The 19,040-nt window shown below is 37.7% G+C and overlaps 2 protein-coding genes across 3 annotated transcripts in view; one reads left to right on the top strand and one right to left on the bottom strand.

Annotated features, from left to right (window-relative positions):
- abcb6b (ATP binding cassette subfamily B member 6 (LAN blood group) b) overlaps nucleotides 1-14,711 on the bottom strand; it is a 34,626-nt gene extending 19,915 nt beyond the window's left edge. Inside the window, exons 1-13 of one of the 2 annotated variants that reach the window (XM_082176482.1) lie at nucleotides 14,543-14,711; nucleotides 10,685-10,883; nucleotides 7,209-7,301; nucleotides 6,915-7,107; nucleotides 6,674-6,795; nucleotides 6,455-6,564; nucleotides 6,289-6,354; nucleotides 6,086-6,211; nucleotides 5,926-6,002; nucleotides 4,274-4,337; nucleotides 3,497-3,582; nucleotides 3,333-3,390; nucleotides 3,116-3,220 (exon numbers count right to left, since the gene is read on the bottom strand). In XM_082176482.1, the coding sequence (XP_082032608.1) occupies nucleotides 3,116-3,220; nucleotides 3,333-3,390; nucleotides 3,497-3,582; nucleotides 4,274-4,337; nucleotides 5,926-6,002; nucleotides 6,086-6,211; nucleotides 6,289-6,354; nucleotides 6,455-6,564; nucleotides 6,674-6,795; nucleotides 6,915-7,107; nucleotides 7,209-7,301; nucleotides 10,685-10,796 (1,212 nt within the window). In that variant the 5' untranslated portion in view covers nucleotides 10,797-10,883; nucleotides 14,543-14,711. Of the gene's footprint in view, nucleotides 1-3,115; nucleotides 3,221-3,332; nucleotides 3,391-3,496; nucleotides 3,583-4,273; nucleotides 4,338-5,925; nucleotides 6,003-6,085; nucleotides 6,212-6,288; nucleotides 6,355-6,454; nucleotides 6,565-6,673; nucleotides 6,796-6,914; nucleotides 7,108-7,208; nucleotides 7,302-10,684; nucleotides 10,884-14,319 lie in introns of both variants that reach the window. The other variant, XM_082176481.1, reaches the window with a different exon arrangement.
- A 1,409-nt stretch (nucleotides 14,712-16,120) lies between these two features.
- Nucleotides 16,121-19,040, top strand: LOC309502568 (serine/threonine-protein kinase pim-2-like; the record flags this gene model as incomplete). Its single annotated transcript, XM_082174974.1, has 10 exons — nucleotides 16,121-16,310; nucleotides 16,430-16,497; nucleotides 16,650-16,821; nucleotides 17,212-17,280; nucleotides 17,356-17,450; nucleotides 17,604-17,654; nucleotides 17,745-18,126; nucleotides 18,317-18,493; nucleotides 18,723-18,811; nucleotides 18,939-19,040. The coding sequence occupies 10 exons, from the start codon at nucleotides 16,121-16,123 to the stop codon at nucleotides 18,984-18,986; spliced, it is 1,341 nt and encodes a 446-aa protein (XP_082031100.1). The 3' UTR covers nucleotides 18,987-19,040.

Raw genomic sequence — 19,040 nt, 5'->3', positions numbered from 1 at the left:
ATTTATTTCTCCAAAAGAACTGTCTGATTCATCTAACCTTTAGTTAGTGAAATGTTATTTTTATTTAGCATTGTCTTTCGCTGACCAACAGACCATTTTTAGGCATTTTCATCTAAATTTGGCTGTCATAGTAACAATGCAAACTTATGTAGGTTCACTATGCGTGAGACTTCATCAATAAATGTTTTTCCCACTCTTCGTTTATTAGATCTTCTTGTTTCGACACCTGACCTAACAACCCATCGCGCAAAAAAACGCACATCAAATATGATATAATCGTTCAGACTGAGACAAATTAAGAACATTTTCAAAGCACCTAAAAAAACAACAGATTTTTAATGCCTGTCTGAACAAGTCCCAAGAGCCAAAGAGTGCATCTCAGTCAAAAAAACATATCTAATAGTTAGTTTCACGCAACATACTTCATATAGTACAGTACTTGGCGAAAGATCTATTCATTTGCCAGCTCATGCTTTAGGAGTCCAAATGCTAATGTTCCAGTGAGTTTAATGAGTTGGATCTGGCCAGTAGTGAGAGGGATGAGATGCTGAACTGATGACAGCTGCTCTATAAAAGTAAATCTCCCCTCATGCCTGTACTGTGAGAAAGCGCTCACTCCCTATGAGAGTACTGGCATGCTGATCTACCTCATGCTTCCTGCTGCGCTCCAAACACATTAACGCAGCAGGAATGTTTGGCCATCGTGTGCAAGTGTGAAGGCGGTTGTTTGAATGCTGGGTTGTGGTTCATGGATTTGACATGATACTGGAGAGGCTGTGAATGCGTGTGTAGGAGAGGACGAGAGAGATTTACTTGTCGGCAGTCACTTCCTCCATGTAAATGCCAAACCACAGCTTCCATCTCCAAATGATTTCTGAAGACTGGAGTAATTGCTGGTGAAAATTCAGCTTTGCCATTACAGGAATAAATTACATTTAAAATATGTTAAAAATAGAAAAGAGTTACAGTAAATGCAGTCTTGGTGAGTATAAGAGACTTCTTTCAAAAATCATAAAAAAAATAAAAATAAATCAATCCCAAACTTTTGAATGGTAGTGTTCATGCAAGTACATTAAATAAATAAATAAATAGATTGTTACAGAAAATTATTGTCATGTAATGATGGCCAGTCACTAAAACATTTCTGACATTAAAATTATATTCTATAAATTCAAAATAAAGGGCCAAAATCAACTTTTTTAAATGCTAAAACTGAATTTTGGCTCCTGATTTGCTAAAGATTACATTTAACAGTGTTATTAAACGACCAGTAAAGATTGATTATGTGAGTGTTAGGTGAATGTTAACACAGATAACCTAAATATAAATTAAAAGAACACTAATATTGGATGATCAGATTGGATTGCATGTAAACAGTTTATAATCAAAGCATCTCATTATAAACAACTACTCGTTCCCCCTCCCTTCTATATTATAAATATTTGCTAAATATATCATGTCATGCTGCATAGTCCTGTGAGTAAAGGTAACACAACCTTCTGTCCTGGATCAGACCAGCAGTCCAGAAGTGAATCTAGCAGTTGTGAGCAGAGACCAGCTCTGTGCAAGAGGCCACCGTCTCCCTCAGGACACTGGAGTAAAAGCAGCTTACAGCTCCATATTCATTATTTACGTCTCTCTCACTATGATTAATTCACAGGGGGCAGGTTTACTTGGAAATAAGAGGGAACCGTAAATCATATCCCCAGAACATTGTCATGTGTAGTGGAGGTTATATGATCTATGGTCGCATCTTACATCACTGGTGTCACTGCATTGTAGTTAACAGTGAGACAGCTTGTACGGTCTGGTATAACATCGCCTCGATCAGGCTCCTGTTACACACTGTTCTGCGTTGTACAATCACTAAGAATTTGTATTCCCATGGCTATTCAGATAGGGTAAACTGAACAGTCAGGTATGTGTAAGCAATGGAAATGTTTGAGAGTAGAGCACCAAAAGTCTCACAGATATAGATATAAAAAGATAAAAGTTTCACTCTGTGCTTGAAAAGACTTCACAGTTTATGTGTGAGACACTAGTAACAACATTATCAATGCTAGCACTGCACTACGAAGAACACTTTGACACTGAATTATGACTAGAATGACTAAGGAACAATCTCTTCTCAAGCAGACAGTCTGAAGCAAGCTTGGTAGGAAATTAATTTTTCACATTTTAATGCAAGTTCTTTGTCCTCTTCAGTCAGTAAGACACTCTTCTCTTCTAACACCAGCCCTGTCACTATTCAAACCTTACATTAGAGGTCAGCAGAGATGCAGGCGGGGTCGAGGAAGATTTCTGGTATAATTTTAAAACGTTTTTTTATAGCTACAGTCTAGACATTTATATAAACTATGCGGCTTCTCTTGTGCATGAAATATGAAGAGAAATGTAGGCGACCATGTGTGCTGGATGCACAGGTGAACTTAAATTTACACCAGTCTGGTCTGCTATAAATATTAATGAATACGCAGAAGGGTAGATTCATACCGTTTACTTTTATGATGTTTTTATTATCCTTTTAAAGCTAGAAAATGTTGATTACATAAGACTTTCAATCAATGGATGGACAAAAATTATGAGGATATTAATAATTTCTTCATTTGTGCTTCGACGATAAGTCTTATTGGATTGGAATGACAAGAGGTAAATGTAAATGTTGACCATTTTTATTTTTGGATGAAGTAACCCTGTCTAAAATCTTACAGATCCTGTTATGGTAATATATATAAAACTTTTTTTTTTTTTTTATCATTCTATCCACCTTATTTTGCAATGCAGAAGTAAGCTATTTTCTGTGAATGTATGAGACTTCCAAGTCATTAGCCACTATAGGTAAATAACTAGAAGAATAATGCAGGAAATTGTAAAACTATTTGTGCTACAAAACAGTGTGTTTATAATTAAAATAATACGGTAAGAAATACCAGTTTGTAATATCAAGCAGCATAACAAGCTGTTTTACACAGCTAAACATTTACTGGAAGTGGATGATACCGGAAGCCAGACATATTCAATTTACAAATGGCCGCACCCGCTCTTACGTGAAAAATAAGGTGGATAGAAGCTTTTTCACCTGACCATAAAAATGTCTGTTGTCCTGTTTCCTGACCTTTGAGATGTCCTGACCATCGATGAGGATGCAGCCTCCTTGCACATCATAAAAACGGAAAAGCAGGCGGATGATGGTGCTTTTTCCTGATCCGGACGGACCAACCTGTTAAATAAGATATTAGCGGAGGTGAACATCTTGCACCTTTACACACTTTCTTATTCTGTAACAATTTTAGTGTACTATACACAAATGTAGAATTCTGATAACATTTTACCAGTGCAACTGTCTGACCAGGCATCACTGTGAACGAGACTTCACTGAGAATCTCTTTTCTGTCAGGAAAAAAAACAATTCAGATGTAAAAACATATGGATACTACAAAAAAAAAAAAAAAGCTCTACCAAAACATCTGCCTTTATCGATATTAGCATGACTCACCCTGCAGTGTAACTAAAACACACGTTCTGGAAATCAACCCTTCCTTCTGTGAACGACAGGTCTCCTGCATTCACATCATCCTTTACCTACAGCAGAGAGGAATCTGGAAGTTAGAAAAAGCAATCTGGGCATATATCACAAGAGACAAGGAGGGCACTGAGTTGGCAGTGATTAGGCAACCTGAAGAATGCATTAAAACTGATTTATTGGCCAAAACGTTGAAGCCTCTTTCTGGTCAAGTTCAAAAATCAGTTTGCAAATTTGCTGCGACAGCTTTTGGGAATAAATAAAAAGAAACGTGAAGATCAAATAAGGGTTTTAGTCAGAGTATTTGCATATGAATGGAATCTAAAGACACTGGGAGTGTCGAGGAACGGCTGGCTGTTGGTTGCGTGACTTTGGGGAGAGGGTTCCCAAAGGACGGGGGTAACTTGAGTCAGTGCAGGCGGTCATGACAATAAATCAACACTCACTGGCCCACAAGACCAACACTGGCATGTACAGACGGGGCGCAATGTGGCTTTTGGGAATCGACTAGATGGGTATTTGTGCTGTACAAACTACAGTAGTCAACATTTGAAGTGGATCAAAACCTTTCATCAAAGTTATACATGAATTTTGAACAACACACGTTCTTGTCTTAGGACAACTTTGATGAACTTTTTTGATCCACTTCAAATGTTGACAACTGTAGTTGACTAGTAAAAATACGGAAGTGATTTACCTTTGACTTGACAACAAAATGACTCAAAACGTCCATCTTTAGTGACTACTCACCTCTTTTTCCTCTGTTAGTAGATCAAACATGCTCTCCATGTCAACAAATGCACTTTGGATCATTCTGTGCAAACACAACAGCGCAATGAAATAAGTCAAGAAAATGAAAAGTTTGGTAACTGCTTGAATTATAAATATATAAGCAAGAAAATAAATAAATGAAATCTTAGGGTGTGTTCACTTGTAGTGCGGTTCTCTTGGTCCAGATCAAAAAAAGAAAATGAAACATTTAGTCCTGGTTCGAACCTAATGATAAAAAAACGTTTTGGAATGTATGTGCGTAGCCTACATATGATAGTATTTTACCAGCTGTGAACTTCACAAAGAGCTTATAAAATGTGTAAAGGAGTCAAAACAGCGCCAGGAATTCCTCTGTTACAAACAAACAAAGATCTTTTTCCAACACCTGTACTGAACAGTAATGGGCAACATTATGATGAGAAGAACCAGGTATGCTTCAGCATTATGTCCATTTTTGGTCGCATCTTGTGACACATGTCCTGTTTTTTGTTCGTTTAGATGTCGTTGGTCCGTGCTGCATTCATATTTCAATTTAACCGCACCAGAGTTTGTTTGGAAGCAGACCGAGACCAGTGGTCTGGGTCCGCTTGTTTGGTGCACACCAGGGTTTCCAATGGCAGCATTCACACTTATTCAAATGAACCGCACCAGAGTTCATTTTAATCAAACCAAAACTGCCAAGTTTCTACATCCTAAGATTCAAAGGGTCGGATTCACAAAACATTCATAAGGATAACATTTTTGTATTCACATACACTTTTATTACTTAATAATAAAGTTAAGAATATTTTGTATTACCAAAACATTTCTTAAAATTGTTGGTTTAAAGACAAAACTTTAAAAGAATTTGAATTCCTGAAAAGAATGTTCTTAAAAATCATTGTAAACAATCTCTTAAAGTTATGATAACCTCCAACTTATGTAAAATCCCCAAAGATAATGTTTAATGTATTTTTGGGTTGTTTCAAATATTGAGCTTTACAACATAACACTAGCAACATACAGTATATAATACATATTACTAGGGATGTACATGAGCAATCTGAAGTGACACTAATGACTAACAATGATTGTTCATGAGTATGTGGGGCGTAACTTTTTGCTGAATTTAAAATTCAGTAACAAATCTACAAAAACGACTCGTATCGTTAAAAAAAAAACATTTTTGGCAGCATTCAGCAGATACATTCTCACACACTAGATTCTTTGGCAAGAACTGCCATACAACCAAACATCACCAAAGCCTGTAATTTTCTTCTTAAAGTTTCCATGTGGTGAAAACCAAGTTTTTAATGTTGTTTATATGTCTATGTGGTGTTTTCAATATGCTTTAAGACAAACCATGTGCAAATTCATAAGTCAACACCATTGCAGAGTATTTTCTCCTTAAAACTGAAATAAAGACAGTCTCAAAAACATGGTTTGAAACCGCTGGAGTTCCTTACGTTACAAACTACCTTGTAACCATTCACATTAACATGCGGACGGGCTTTGTATATCATTACTATGCCGTGAAGCAAGGGAGTCTCAAGAAAAGCCAGGTTATCCCGGTATATGTTTCTGTTGGTGTGAAAAATTGTATACATTTAGCAATATAGCGAGAACCCCAGATCCTCCTTTTCTAATCTTACCTATAATATGTACCAAACCAGTTGAGTGGAGTGTAGAGCTGGATAATATATGTTCCAAAGAGAACATAGTCACCAACCTATGAGAGCAACAACAACAAAAATTATGCTCAAGATCAATAAGAACTAGATTTCAAAATTTTATGAGTAGAGATTACTGTACTTGAAACTTGTCCACTGTAACATAGTATGCACAAAGCAGCGATCCGGCCAACAGCCCCAATCCAATAATCAGGTTCTGGGTTTGGTTCAGTAGGGCCAGGGAAGCATTGGTCGTCCATTCACATGCCTGAGCAGAAAGGGAATCCAACTCAGTGTCTCTCCAGTCAACTGCTTATGAAGTCAAAGTTTAAGTGATCGCATTACCTGATATTTCAGGATAGCATCCTCAAAGCGCCTCACTTCAAAACCTTCTGAATTATAGTACTTCACCTAAATGGTATGACACATTTTGTCAAATTTGCAAGCTTAACACTTAACAACACTCCATGGCCAACCTAGGGAAACTTTGTTATGGCATTTGGTCACTTACAGTTTCAAAGTTGAGAAGTGAGTCCACTGCTTTTGACTTGGCATTGTTGTCCTGTGTGTTCATTTCCCGCCTGTACTTGGTTCTCCATTCAGTGATGATGATGGTGAGAGCTGAAAACAAATGTCAAATTGAACTAGACATCAAAATGTGCCTGTTGAATGTCAGCTCTTATAATATGAAGTGTGGTGCTGACAGCACAAATATAAGTACTGCACTTACTGAGGTAGAGGAACATGCAAATGAAGACAATGAGGCCGAACCAGGCACTGAAGTACGTCACAAAATAGATGATGGCAATGACGATGTCAGCGATTGTGGGTACAATGCTAAACACAATATAGCTGTAACACAAATCAATAATGAACATTTAAAGATAAAAATATAAAAACAGAGTTTTCAAGCATTTTAATGGATAGCATGTCTAACTAACCAAGATCTTTAAAAGAGGAAATCATCAGACCTTAACAAGTTGTTGACGGAGGAGGTCCCACGGTCAATGCTGCGCAGGACATCTCCGGTGCGGCGGCCCAGGTGCCAGCGCAGAGAGAGGCCATGCAGGTGACCGAAGAGACGGACCTGCACCACACGGCTGGTGTACTGCTGGACACGTGTCCACAGGAAGCTGCGCAAGTTACTGACAAACCCTGACGTTCCTGAGCGGAAAGAGACAGTTAATGCTTTGTAGAGTTGTATTGTTTAAAACCAGCGTCATATGCCTCTTCCTTAAAATATCAATATGAATGTCAGCCCTCACCTACCCCTCCGCCCTGCAAGAACTTAAGGAAGACGTAAACACAGACCGTGATGGCCAGGGGTCTCCAGCTCTCCAATGCTGACAGCTGGTTCACTGGAATATTAAAAATGCAGAAACATAGAGGAGATGTGAGTGCATTAACACTTGTGCTGGCTCAACTGGTAAATGTTCTTGTTTGGAGTCAGGATTAGCTTAAAAAAACAAAAACTTTTCATACACTGCCATTCAAAAGTTTGGGGTCTGTAATATATATATATACACACACATAAAAAAAATATAAAAAATTTATAATTCTTTTACGCTCACCAAAGCTGCATTTATTTGATCGTAAAAATAGTAATATTATGAAATATTAACTCTAAGTAGTTTTCTACTTTAATATTTAAAATGTAATTTATTACTGTGATGCATAGCTGAATTTTCAGCATCATTACTCCAGTCTTCAGTGTCACATGATCCTTCAGAAATCATTCTAATATGCTGATTTGCTGCTCAAGAAACATCTCTTATTATTATCAATGTTGAAATTATTATCAATGTTGAAGACCATTATGTTTGAATAATCTTTGATGAACAGAAACAGCATTTGAAAAAGAAATACTTACAAATGTTATAAATGTCTCCACTTTCACTTTTGATCGATTTAATGCATCCTAGCTGAATAAAAGTATTAATTTCTTTATAAAAAACCCTTACTGACCCCAAACTTTTGAACAGTAAGATTTTTGCTGAACTATCCCTTTAACTGCATGAATATCCCCAAGGCTCTCTATAGGAAGCACATACTGAGAACACATTTCGCTGTGTTTTCCTATTAATAATGAGTGTGTGCAGAACATCTTCCCTTTAATCACACACGGACAATAAAACTTTAACATCCTGAGTCACGCATAACTACATGACTTCAGTTCAACACACCAAAATTTAACAACTGCCCAAAACCGCTAACTCACTGACTTTTACGTGAATCCACAACAAAACATCCAAAAGGATGCCATCTTGAGCCAGGAGCCACAGCATAATGCATCTAAAGAGCGAACACATTGGTCTGTCCTGGGAGCTGAGAAAGATCCTCAATGCGATTCATTTACATTCATGGCCGTTTTGATCGTGCGCTCGGAACCAAATGAGGAAAGAAAAGGTGGAGGGTTGAAGAAAAAGAGAGAGAGAGAAAAAAAAATCAAAACAATACAAGAAAATGCCCAGGGCAAAAGCAAAAACTCTCTTCCTCTCTCTTGAGCTGGGGGAGTAGAACTGGATGGTGAGAGAGCTGATTTTTATCCTTGGCATAGGGGCAGAAAGAGCTACGGACAAAAAGGCCCTTGTACCAGCGTGTTAACTCGGCTAAAAGCCCCTAATGCCCCCTAATCGTGACTGGCAGGGTTGGTGACCTCCCCTATTACCCCTCTCAATCTCTCTCTGCCACACAAAAGCTCACTTTTCTCCCAGCGTGGCTTTCATGTGCCTCCAAATGCAAAGCTGTTACTCGTCTCTGATAATGAAGCACATACACACCAGCGACTTCAGGAAGAGATCAAATGAACAGCGTACACTTATAGAGCGAGGATGATAAGAGAGAATGAATAAATGAATCAAGACAGGGAATTTCAAAAATGGGGGCGAAAGAAAGAAGAAAAAGAGACAGAATGAAGGGTGGAAACAAAGTCTTGAGCCACAGAAGAGTTTAGCATAGTTGGGTTTTGTCCCACGTTTCTTTTGTGGAAGTTCGATACTTCTCGGCTTATGTGAACCAAAGGCTTTGACTTCTCTGGGAGGTTTTGGGGGCTGCTCACCCGTCCAGCTGGCCCACAACAACAAGGGGCTGAGAAAACTGGCAAAGGAGGGGCAATCTGACTTCACAAGCATGCTCCCGCATATACATTCTTGACTTTCTTCAAAGCTGCCTTTACATATAGTTCTTCATCAACCATTATCTCCGTTTTTAGCTATTTTATACATGTAACATGTATCTGTTATACCCTTGTTCTAAACTACAATGGCCTCAGCACAGTTGCATGCCTTTCCAATTATTTCTGCAAACAGGTTAAATCATTTTTTCATTAATGCACAAAAAACTACTGATCATCTGGGGGGGAAAAACGCCCCATGTTGAGCGGCTCCCACTTTCCCAGGTAACAGGGCAAATGCTAAAAGATGCTGTCCTCTACTGGTCACGTGTGGTAATGCAACAAAAAGTGAAAGGGTCTTTAGCTTTACAGTTTTTTCACAATCACTGGGATTGATTTCTAGATTTTAGCTGTTGTTGTTTTTTTGTTTACATTTGCTAGGATGCATTTCTCAATACTCAGGTCAATTTTCAAAACTCTTCACACAGTGAGCACAACAACATACTGAAATATATTCTGAATCCCCCAAAAAAACTTTGAAATACAATTAAAACAATTAGATGTAGCTAAACACCTATACGTTTTAGTCGTTCAATTTCATTTGGGGAAAACTTAGGAAAAATGCTGTACTTGAATGTAAACATTGACCATGTAACATATTGCAGTGAGTTATAAACAGCAGAGAGATGCAATTCTTGTTTCGTAAAGAAGTTTTACAAAAGAAAATCCTGTGTAATGCTACCTGGTAGTGTTTTTAGGTTGTGTGTGTTAAGTAGTGACAGTTAGTGTTTTATGAGTGACAAAGTGCGTTTGCTGGGTGACAACCTTTCAGTGTTAATGGAAGAATGGCTTGATTTCAGACATGAATAAAGTGTTTTTGTAGTTTTAATGCATTTTGGATGTGAAATGAACTGCTGTGCCAAGTTGTTTAGGGGAACTGTGTGAAGAGTTTTGAAAAATGCATCGTAGCAATGGTAAAACAACAACAGTAATATCTGGGAAATGTCCAATTTTTTAAAATAATAATTTATCATTATTCATTATTTATATTTGCCCCATATAAATTATTTTTATTATCTTTATGTGGACTTTTTTCTTCTTCAAGTATATAGTATTTCATCCATTTATGTCAAGTGAACCAACTGGCTTTGTTGTTAAAACATACAAAATACAAATACAAAAGTAGCTGTAAATAACGCAAGACAGAACAACATTTTCACTTTTTCAATAATTAGCCAGTAAGTGCTGTTCTTTTGAACTTTCTATTCATTAAAGAACACAATTGTATCACGGTTTCCGACACTGAATTGTCACTGTGTGACACTGAAGACTGGAGTAATGATGCTGAAAATTCAGCTTTGATCACAGGAATAAAGTACATTTAAAATATATTTTAAACAGAAAACAGTTATTTTAAATTGCAAAATCATTTTACAATATTATTGTTTTTACTGTATTTTAAACCCTTAACTAATATAGACAAAGAAGGGAATATCACGGAAACATTTTTTGATTAATTCAAGGTCTGCTTTAAGGTGGTGCATTTTTGTCCCTGCTGTGGAATGACGGTTAAATGAATACAGACATTTGATTGAATTCTAAATGCATAGCTGAAGAGTCTAGTCTCACCGATGTTCCTGCTGTAAATGGGTACGAACACATTGATGACGCGCTCGAGACCAAGCAGCCCAACACACAGAATCACCAGAGCCTGCAGACGCACACTTCCTCTGGGCCACATGAATGGCACCAGCAGACACACTTTCCTCCTGAAGTCCTGCCATGCTGAGCGAGAGATCACCTCCACAGGGCCTTGTCTTTGAGGCTTCTGTTGAAGAGTAGAAGAAGTTAAAACAAAAGAATAAAATAAAATACAATTAACCCTTGGGCGTCCTTATGGACATTTTTGTCTTTTTGCCTGTGTTAATGTCAACTGCATACATTTTGGCACAAGTGTGTATTTTTATTGGAATTTTACTATTTCACCCCCATTTCCTTTAATAAATCTATTTTACACTAGTTACACAGAATAATTACACTTTGAAAACCATTAAAACTGCAATTTTTAATCCCAGGGCCATTTAACTATAAAATGATACAGTTAATAGGCTTTCATTCTGTTGGCAAGGCTTCAACAAATTATAATTTTTTACCAGATGGTGCCATTTTCTTGGGTTTGGCCTGTGTGGTAGATTTTTCCCCTACGCACCTGACTTAGGTTGAATCTTAGGTTGAAACCTGAACATATTATACTCAGTTGAGTTGCCTCTGAACGCGCGGTGTGACATCTAAGCGTAGCTATTCTTACCGCATAAATAAAATGCCCAAGAATTAGAGGTAACTGACCACAATATAACCCCGCCTAAGAGTCTCACAAAGAGTCGAAAGACGTCTCGCCCCCTATTGACACTATTATTCACTCAGGAATAAGGTCTTTAGTGTCTAACCTGTAACTTGTAATAACTAAACAGACTTCAGACAATTCCTTCGAATATGCTTTAATCACAGCCAGAGGATCTCAGACAATTTCAGAGAGAAACCCACCCGCAAAAGGAATTGAACAGATTTTATAGAACAGGAGCATAGCAAAAGTGGCATGATACATTACATAATTTCCCTACAATTTGATTGGTTCTTCATAGGCAAACCCTTCTGGTACTAGGTAGAAGCTATCTCTGTTTTCTTGATTACTTCATTGTTAATCACAAGTTTCAAGCCTAGACATCTGTCTAATTTCATTTCCCATATTTGTTATTTTTACACTCACAAAGTCACGAGTTTTCGGCCAAAGGGTTTGGAAACATTTAAGATTCAAAAGCATATAAATGTTGTTCCTGCAAGAAAAATACATTTTAGTTATGATTAATTAAAAAATCCATCACACCTGTAAAGCAAATACTCGCTTTTTCCTGTTTTCTGCTTCTGCGTATAATAGAGCCAATTGGATAAATTATGCAGTTATAATTGTGTGGGTGTGTTGGTATGGATGTCAGAATGTGGTTTGTGTGCGTGAAATAAAATAATTGTGTGTGTGTGCGCGTGTAAAATTTAAGAAAGAAAAACTCTACTGTACTGCAATTCACAAAACCAACCACTGTGTGTACCAGTGGAGCTTTGCTGACATCCAATGGGGAAAATTGGAACTGCACACAAACAAAATCTTACTGAAAGCTAATTTTTTTTCGAGATATAAACCTCAAATTTGGAACACAACTTGTTAAGATTTATGGCTTGGATTGTCTAGCAGTTTTTGAGTTCAACATGTTTTATTAAGTTTTTATTTGTTTCACTTTTTTCACTTTTGTTTTTTACTTCAACAAAACTCAACCAAAGGGTCTTCTTTAAAATTAGACCAAACATCATGTCAAGTCAAGTCAAGTCAAGTTTATTTGTATAGCGCTTTTCACAATACAGATTGTATCAAAGCAGCTTCACAGTATTAAATTAAAATAATACAACAAAGTTTGTTTCAAGAGGAATTTATTGATTGATAAAATTAAATTAAATATCCCCAAAATATCCCCAACTGAGCAAGCCAAAGGCAACAGTGGCAAGGAACCGAAAAACTTCATCAAGTGACCTAATGGTGTCCTAAAACTCCATCAGGTGACCTAATGGAGAAAAAAAAAACCTTGGGAGAACCCAGGCTCAGTCGGGGGCCAGTTCTCCTCTGGCATTTATGAGCTAGAGGCCGGATTGTAGTTTGAACTGTAGGATAATATGAATGCCTGGCTGAAGAGATGCGACTTTAATCTAGTTTTAAACTGGGAGAGCGAGTCTGAGCAACGAACAGTATCAGGAAGACTATTCCAGAGTTTTGGAGCCAAATGTGAGAATGCTCTCCCTCCTTTGGTGGTTCTGGATATCCTAGGTATGACCAAAAGCCTTGAATTTAGTGATCTTAAAGAGCGCGATGGATTATAGGGTGATAGAAGATCCGTTAAATAGACTGGAGCTAAGCCGTTTAGGGCTTTATAGGTCAGTAGCAATACCTTGTAATTAATACGGAACTTTATAGGTAACCAATGCAGTGATGATAAAATCGGTGTTATATGATCATATTTTCTTGATCTAGTAAGAACTCTAGCGGCGGCATTTTGGACTAACTGTAGCTTGTTTATTGAGGATGCAGGACAACCAGCTAATAAAGCATTACAGTAATCCAGTCTCGAGGTCATGAATGCATGAACTAACTTTTCTGCATCAGAAACTGATAGCATATTACGTAGCTTAGCAATGTTTCTAAGGTGGAAAAATGCTGTTTTTGTAACATATGAAATATGATTTTCAAAAGACAGGTTGCAATCGAGTATAACTCCCAGGTCTTTTACTGTAGAGGATAAAGTAACAGGACATCCTATGATGTTAAAGTTGTATTGTGCGAGGTTTTGTGGGCGGTTTTTTGAACCGATAAGTATTACCTCTGTCTTGTCTGGATTTAATAAAAGAAAATTACGGGTCATCCAATCTTTTATATCTTTAACACACTCTGTCAATTTGGAAAATTTAGCGTTTTCATCCGGCCGTGATGAAATATATATTTGAGTGTCATCAGCATAACAATGGAAACTAATTCCATGTTTCCTTATAATATTTCCAAGTGGCATCATATATATTGAAAATAACAGAGGGCCAACACAGATCCCTGCGGCACTCCATAGTTCATTTAAATAGACAAAATGGTAGCGGTCAGATAGGTATGATTTGAACCAGCTTAGTGCTTGTCCTTCAACACCAGTATAATTTTGTAGTCGATCTAAGAGTAATGTATGATCTATAGTATCGAACGCAGCACTAAGATCAAGTAAAACTAGTATTGAGATACAGCCTTGGTCAGAAGCTAAAAGTAAATCATTTGTGATTTTAACGAGCGCAGTTTCAGTGCTATGATGCGGTCTGAATCCAGACTGAAACTTTTCATAGATCTCATTTTGTTGCAAGAAAGAGCCCAGTTGAGCGGACACCACTTTTTCTAATATTTTAGACATAAATGGAAGATTTGAAATGGGTCTATAATTTGCTAGATTATTATGATCTAATTGTGGTTTCTTAATGAGAGGTTTTATAACTGCCAGTTTAAATGTTCTTTAAAGCTTAATGTATTTAAAGAATGGAGCACATCCTTAAATGTGCTCCAAAGCTTCAAAATATTATGACTGTTTTTTGACATGGACATTTTTGTCCTCGAAGTACCTCAGAGTAACATTTTTAAATTGATGCACAAGGGTTTAAAAAAGCGTCAGACGATGGAATGTTATTCTTACCTCTACGGTCAAGGAAAATGATGCTTCTTGCTCTGTTTCATTTCCCAGTGCATTTTGTTTCGTTCGTCGTTTAGAGTATTTGTTTGCCATTGTTTGACTTCGTATAAACAATCAAGCTCTCACAAATACAGTCTGAATGCATTATTCCATCGAGTGTATTCAGTCAAAGGATTTGTGCTAACATTAGGATTTAAAGTGCGCGTGTACTGTTTTCTATACTGACCGTGTGTATTCAGCTGAACGGGAAACGCTCTGCGTATCATATGGGCAACTTTCACCATTCACATGACCGATAGACTTGTGGTCATGTGCCTCATGTGTTAAATGAAAACGCTGACGCTTTTAACCACCGAAAAGACTGTTCTCCTTTCTTAGGTGTTAGAAAAGAATAGTTTTCGTTTCGAGCAGCAAATGTTGCTTTGCTTGCGATTTCTAAAATAATGTTCCTCTAGAGGGCGCTATGCGGCTCAGAAAGGCAGATTCTCAATCAAATCACACGGCTTTTTTGGTTTAATAAAGTTGTGTGTAATCTACAATGTATAATATTTTAAATGAATTATAATTCCACGGATTGGTAACTGAAATGTAAAATGAAATGCACCACAGCAATTACTATAAAAATATATGTAAAAATGATTTACTAATTAATTGGAAAGGACTGTGATTGGTCCATCCTTAACAGCGCCGAGAAACGTAACAAGTATCACATGAGAGAGCAGGGTCAGCGTGCCTTATTTTATATTATAGCTAAGATTAGATATAGACTTTGATTATAATAAGTAATGCTATTATATTTAGTAAAATTACAAAAGTTACCTTTTAATGTAGTTAAATAATGTAGTCAAAATAGGCTACGTGGGGGTTTAGCCTAATCTAGACACAGAATGTAAGGCTTAAAGAGGTTAAAAATCAGTCTGACATTATTTATTTAATTATTATGAGAATGTATTGCTAAAAAAAAAAAAAAAAATTGTCTAACCTTAGTTTTTCTTTAATTTGCCAGCTAAAACAATTTTATTGGTAAAAATAAATGGATTGTCTCCTTCAGACTAAAAAGTAGGCCTATTCATTCAGTAGATTCACAAACAATGAAATGCTTCTTCATAAGCCACACTTATTAAAACAGTGTTTATCTTAATAACACTATGTGTTTTAGTCAGTCTGTGGAGGCAGGAAATTATACATCATAATATCACTTGTTAAATGGTTATTTAATAATTACATTCAGTCCTGCATGAACATATTCGGTTTGTTTGCAGATTCGATGTGCGCTCACGCGCTCTGCTCACGAATTTAAGTTGCTATGGCGACGGGGACGCGTCTTATGAATTCTGTCTGCACATGTCAACACTTTGATCGCTTTCTGCTGGTTGACACTAGACGAGACGAATTCAGAGACTTTTGCTGACTATTTTCTGCGCTGATCTTGAGATTGTGAAGCTGTTCGGAGGATTTCAGAGAGGAGACTTTTGCTGACTACTTTCTACGCTGATCTTGAGATTTTGAAGCTGTTCGGAGGATTTCAGAGAGGATACTTTTATTCTAGAAGGAGATCGGATTACATATCCGCCAACGTTACATCGTTCATATTATTTCATATTTCATTATTTCATATTTCATATTTCATATTACTTCATATTATTTCTGAGGACTCTTTCATTTGATTGTTCTTTTCTTGTTTTAGAGGGAGTTTGGAGTTTTATTTAATTAATTAATTAATTTTGGGGGGAGGGGTATTTCTGAGGAGCATTGTATTGTATTTTGTATTGTATTTGTATTGTTTTTTATTGCACTTTGAAGGATGCCAGGCCCACATGTTTCTGTGCCCACAGGTCCGGCTGACAGGGAGCAGAGCCCAGATGATGGACGTCCGTCCACTTCCTCTCAACCCTCTCGCAGAGGTCCGGCGCTGAAGAGACAGCTTGACCAGGTGCACGACTCCCATCAGAGCACTGAAGATGAGATGCCAATGAGAAAGAGGACGAGGATGGGTAAGTCTGAGGGTCAAACAAATGACCATTGAATAATATCACTGGAGTGTCATTTATTACCATATTTGACCACACCATATTATATCAAAATATAATTTTTGAAGTTCTTCCTCCTGCAGATCAGCAGGTTCAAACCCCTCCAGCTCCAGGCCACCGCAGTCCAGCACTGTTCCGGAATTGGTTTGAGGTATTGGCCCTAATAAGCTACAAATGAATTTGAATATATATTAATATTTGGATGATTTTGACACCTTTTTGTGCATTTGTTTTAAATGTTTATTGTGATATGGAAAGAAATCAGGGTCAAATCTCTTCTATGTGCTCTATGTATATCATCAGCCTATTAGCAGTGAGGAAAGTGCTAGTCAGGTGAGCCAGAATAGGTCTGTAGATCTGACCTCTCTTCTCTGGAGTTCTGGAGAGCATCTCTCTCTTCACTGGAGTGGCTTAGGTCAGGGTCAGATAGTGGAGGATCAGACCACTGCAACCGGTAGTGAGAGACACGCTGAGGGTAAATCCAATGACCAGTTGACAATGTGTAAATGCTCTGTTTATTAGTGCGCTCTGTAAAGTCTACATCATTTTCAGCTAGATATGAGTATCCATTAATGGAAACGTGTCATTCATGGGAACTTAATTAATTAAGGGAATTTTTCTGTTCCCATTGGATGAAGTGCCATTAATGACCATAATTATGTTACAAATTCACACCTATATCAAAATCCCAAAGTTTGATCAAAGTTATGATATTTTCCAGGACATGTCTTAAATATTTAAACAGAACTCTTTTTTTTTTAAGAATGCATGTAGTAACTGAAGAATCACCATAATATGACTATGCAGTGTTTAATATTTTTTGATTGCATTTAAACATGATATCCCTTGCTCTAAACCCCTCCAGCTCCAGTCCATCACAGTCCAGTCAGTCCAGCTCCAGGTCACAACAACAGCGTGGACGAGACAACTGAGGGTGAGTTTACGGCCATGACCTCAAACATTAAACTCACTGCTGTCCATGCAACTAAATTGAATCATCTTTTTGCAGACAACATCCTGAGCCGGTATGAGATGGGCAGAATGATTGGTGAGGGATCATACGGCTCTGTCTATGAAGGGAAACGCTTGGAGGATGGCCTTCAGGTATCGTCATTTTCTTACAATATTTAGTCAGCAAATTATTTTGTCTCACTACATCCATTTCAAGTCTTTTTGTGTATATTTTTCCACTACAGTATTTCCTGCATTTGACATGTTAGAAATGTAACAATGTTTTTTGTTTTTTTGGTTGATCAGGTGGCAGTGAAAATTGTCAAAAAGCCGCAGAACCTGGAATACATCAACATTGTAAGTAGCCTACACTCGCTATGTTGTTTTCAAATTAAAATATGTAAACATAATGACAACACCTTCATATAATAATGATCTTTCTTCCAGCCTGGACATCCCGCACCCTTCCCATTAGAGGTCGGCCTATTAATCCTGGCTAATGGGGGCCCCAAAGTGTCAGAGATCATTGAGTTGCTGGACTGGCAGGACCAGCCTGACCAATACATCATGGTCTTGGAGCGTCCCTCACCCTGTGAGGATCTGTGGCATTTTTCCCGAAGGCATCACGAAGACATCCTAGATGAGGACACAGCGCGGCGTATCATGGCACAGGCAACAACGGCGGCTCATATGTGCTGTCGGCGGGGAGTGTTTCACCGCGACGTTAAGCTGGAGAACCTGCTCATCAACACAGAAACGCTTGAGGTCAAGCTGATCGACTTCGGGTGCGGGGATCTCCTGCAGGAATCTGGCTATGAAAGATTCTCTGGTATGAATTATGAATCAAACCTGTAGTTTGGGACTTAAGTTCTAGTGACTAGTTCAATTGGTATCATATTAAACCATATCTCACATTTGAGGCAGCGTTTTTTTAAATGAAAAACACCAGATGTTTTTACCACATGCTATGGTATTTCATGCTATGGTTCTTACTCATCAGACAAATCTTTTTTCTGCAGGCACTCTATCCTACCGCCCACCTGAGCACTATACAGAGGGGAAGTACCACGGGAAACCAGCTACCGTGTGGTCTCTGGGAGTGCTCTTATTCCTGCTGGTGTGTGGACGCTTTCCAGGACCGAGAGACAAGCAAATGATTGAAGATGACATCTGGTCTGATCCTGGCTTGTCAAACGGTAAGATGGCGTTCATCACAACAAAGAAGACCAACTGTAATTTAAATCATACAAAACAAAGAAAGTACGAAAAAGTAACACCTGAGCCAAGTGGCTGTGTAGAAGATAGATATTGGATAATACAAGCATTTTTTCTGATTTTCTGACCGTACTTTATAGAATAGTCGAATCTTAAAGCTTAATTAAAGTTTAAGGTAATAATCTGACTCGCTTCTATCGTTCTGCACAGAATGCTGCCTCCTGATGCAATCCCTCCTGAAGGAAAGCCCAAGTCAACGGATTTATCTGAGGAAAATCCTTCGACATGACTGGTTTAAGGTAATGAGCCTAAGATCAGCTGCAAATGATTTTGAAGATTATATTCACTTTTCATTTGAAAGATTTTAAAAATGTTTTCTTCTAATTGTAATCTATGACTGTAACCTTTTTTGTTTGTTTGTTTCAGGTCACAGAAGAAGAGATGAAGAGCGACGTCAGAATTCCTCTCCTGTGATGGCGTGATAGAGCGGACGTGTAGAGGAGAGCTCCCGAGCAAAAACTGTTTTAT

This window comes from Leuciscus leuciscus (assembly GCF_965113295.1).
Source record: "Leuciscus leuciscus genome assembly, chromosome: 7".
Classification (NCBI taxonomy): Eukaryota; Metazoa; Chordata; class Actinopteri; order Cypriniformes; family Leuciscidae; genus Leuciscus; species Leuciscus leuciscus.
This window is presented reverse-complemented; position numbering and strand designations above follow the sequence as displayed.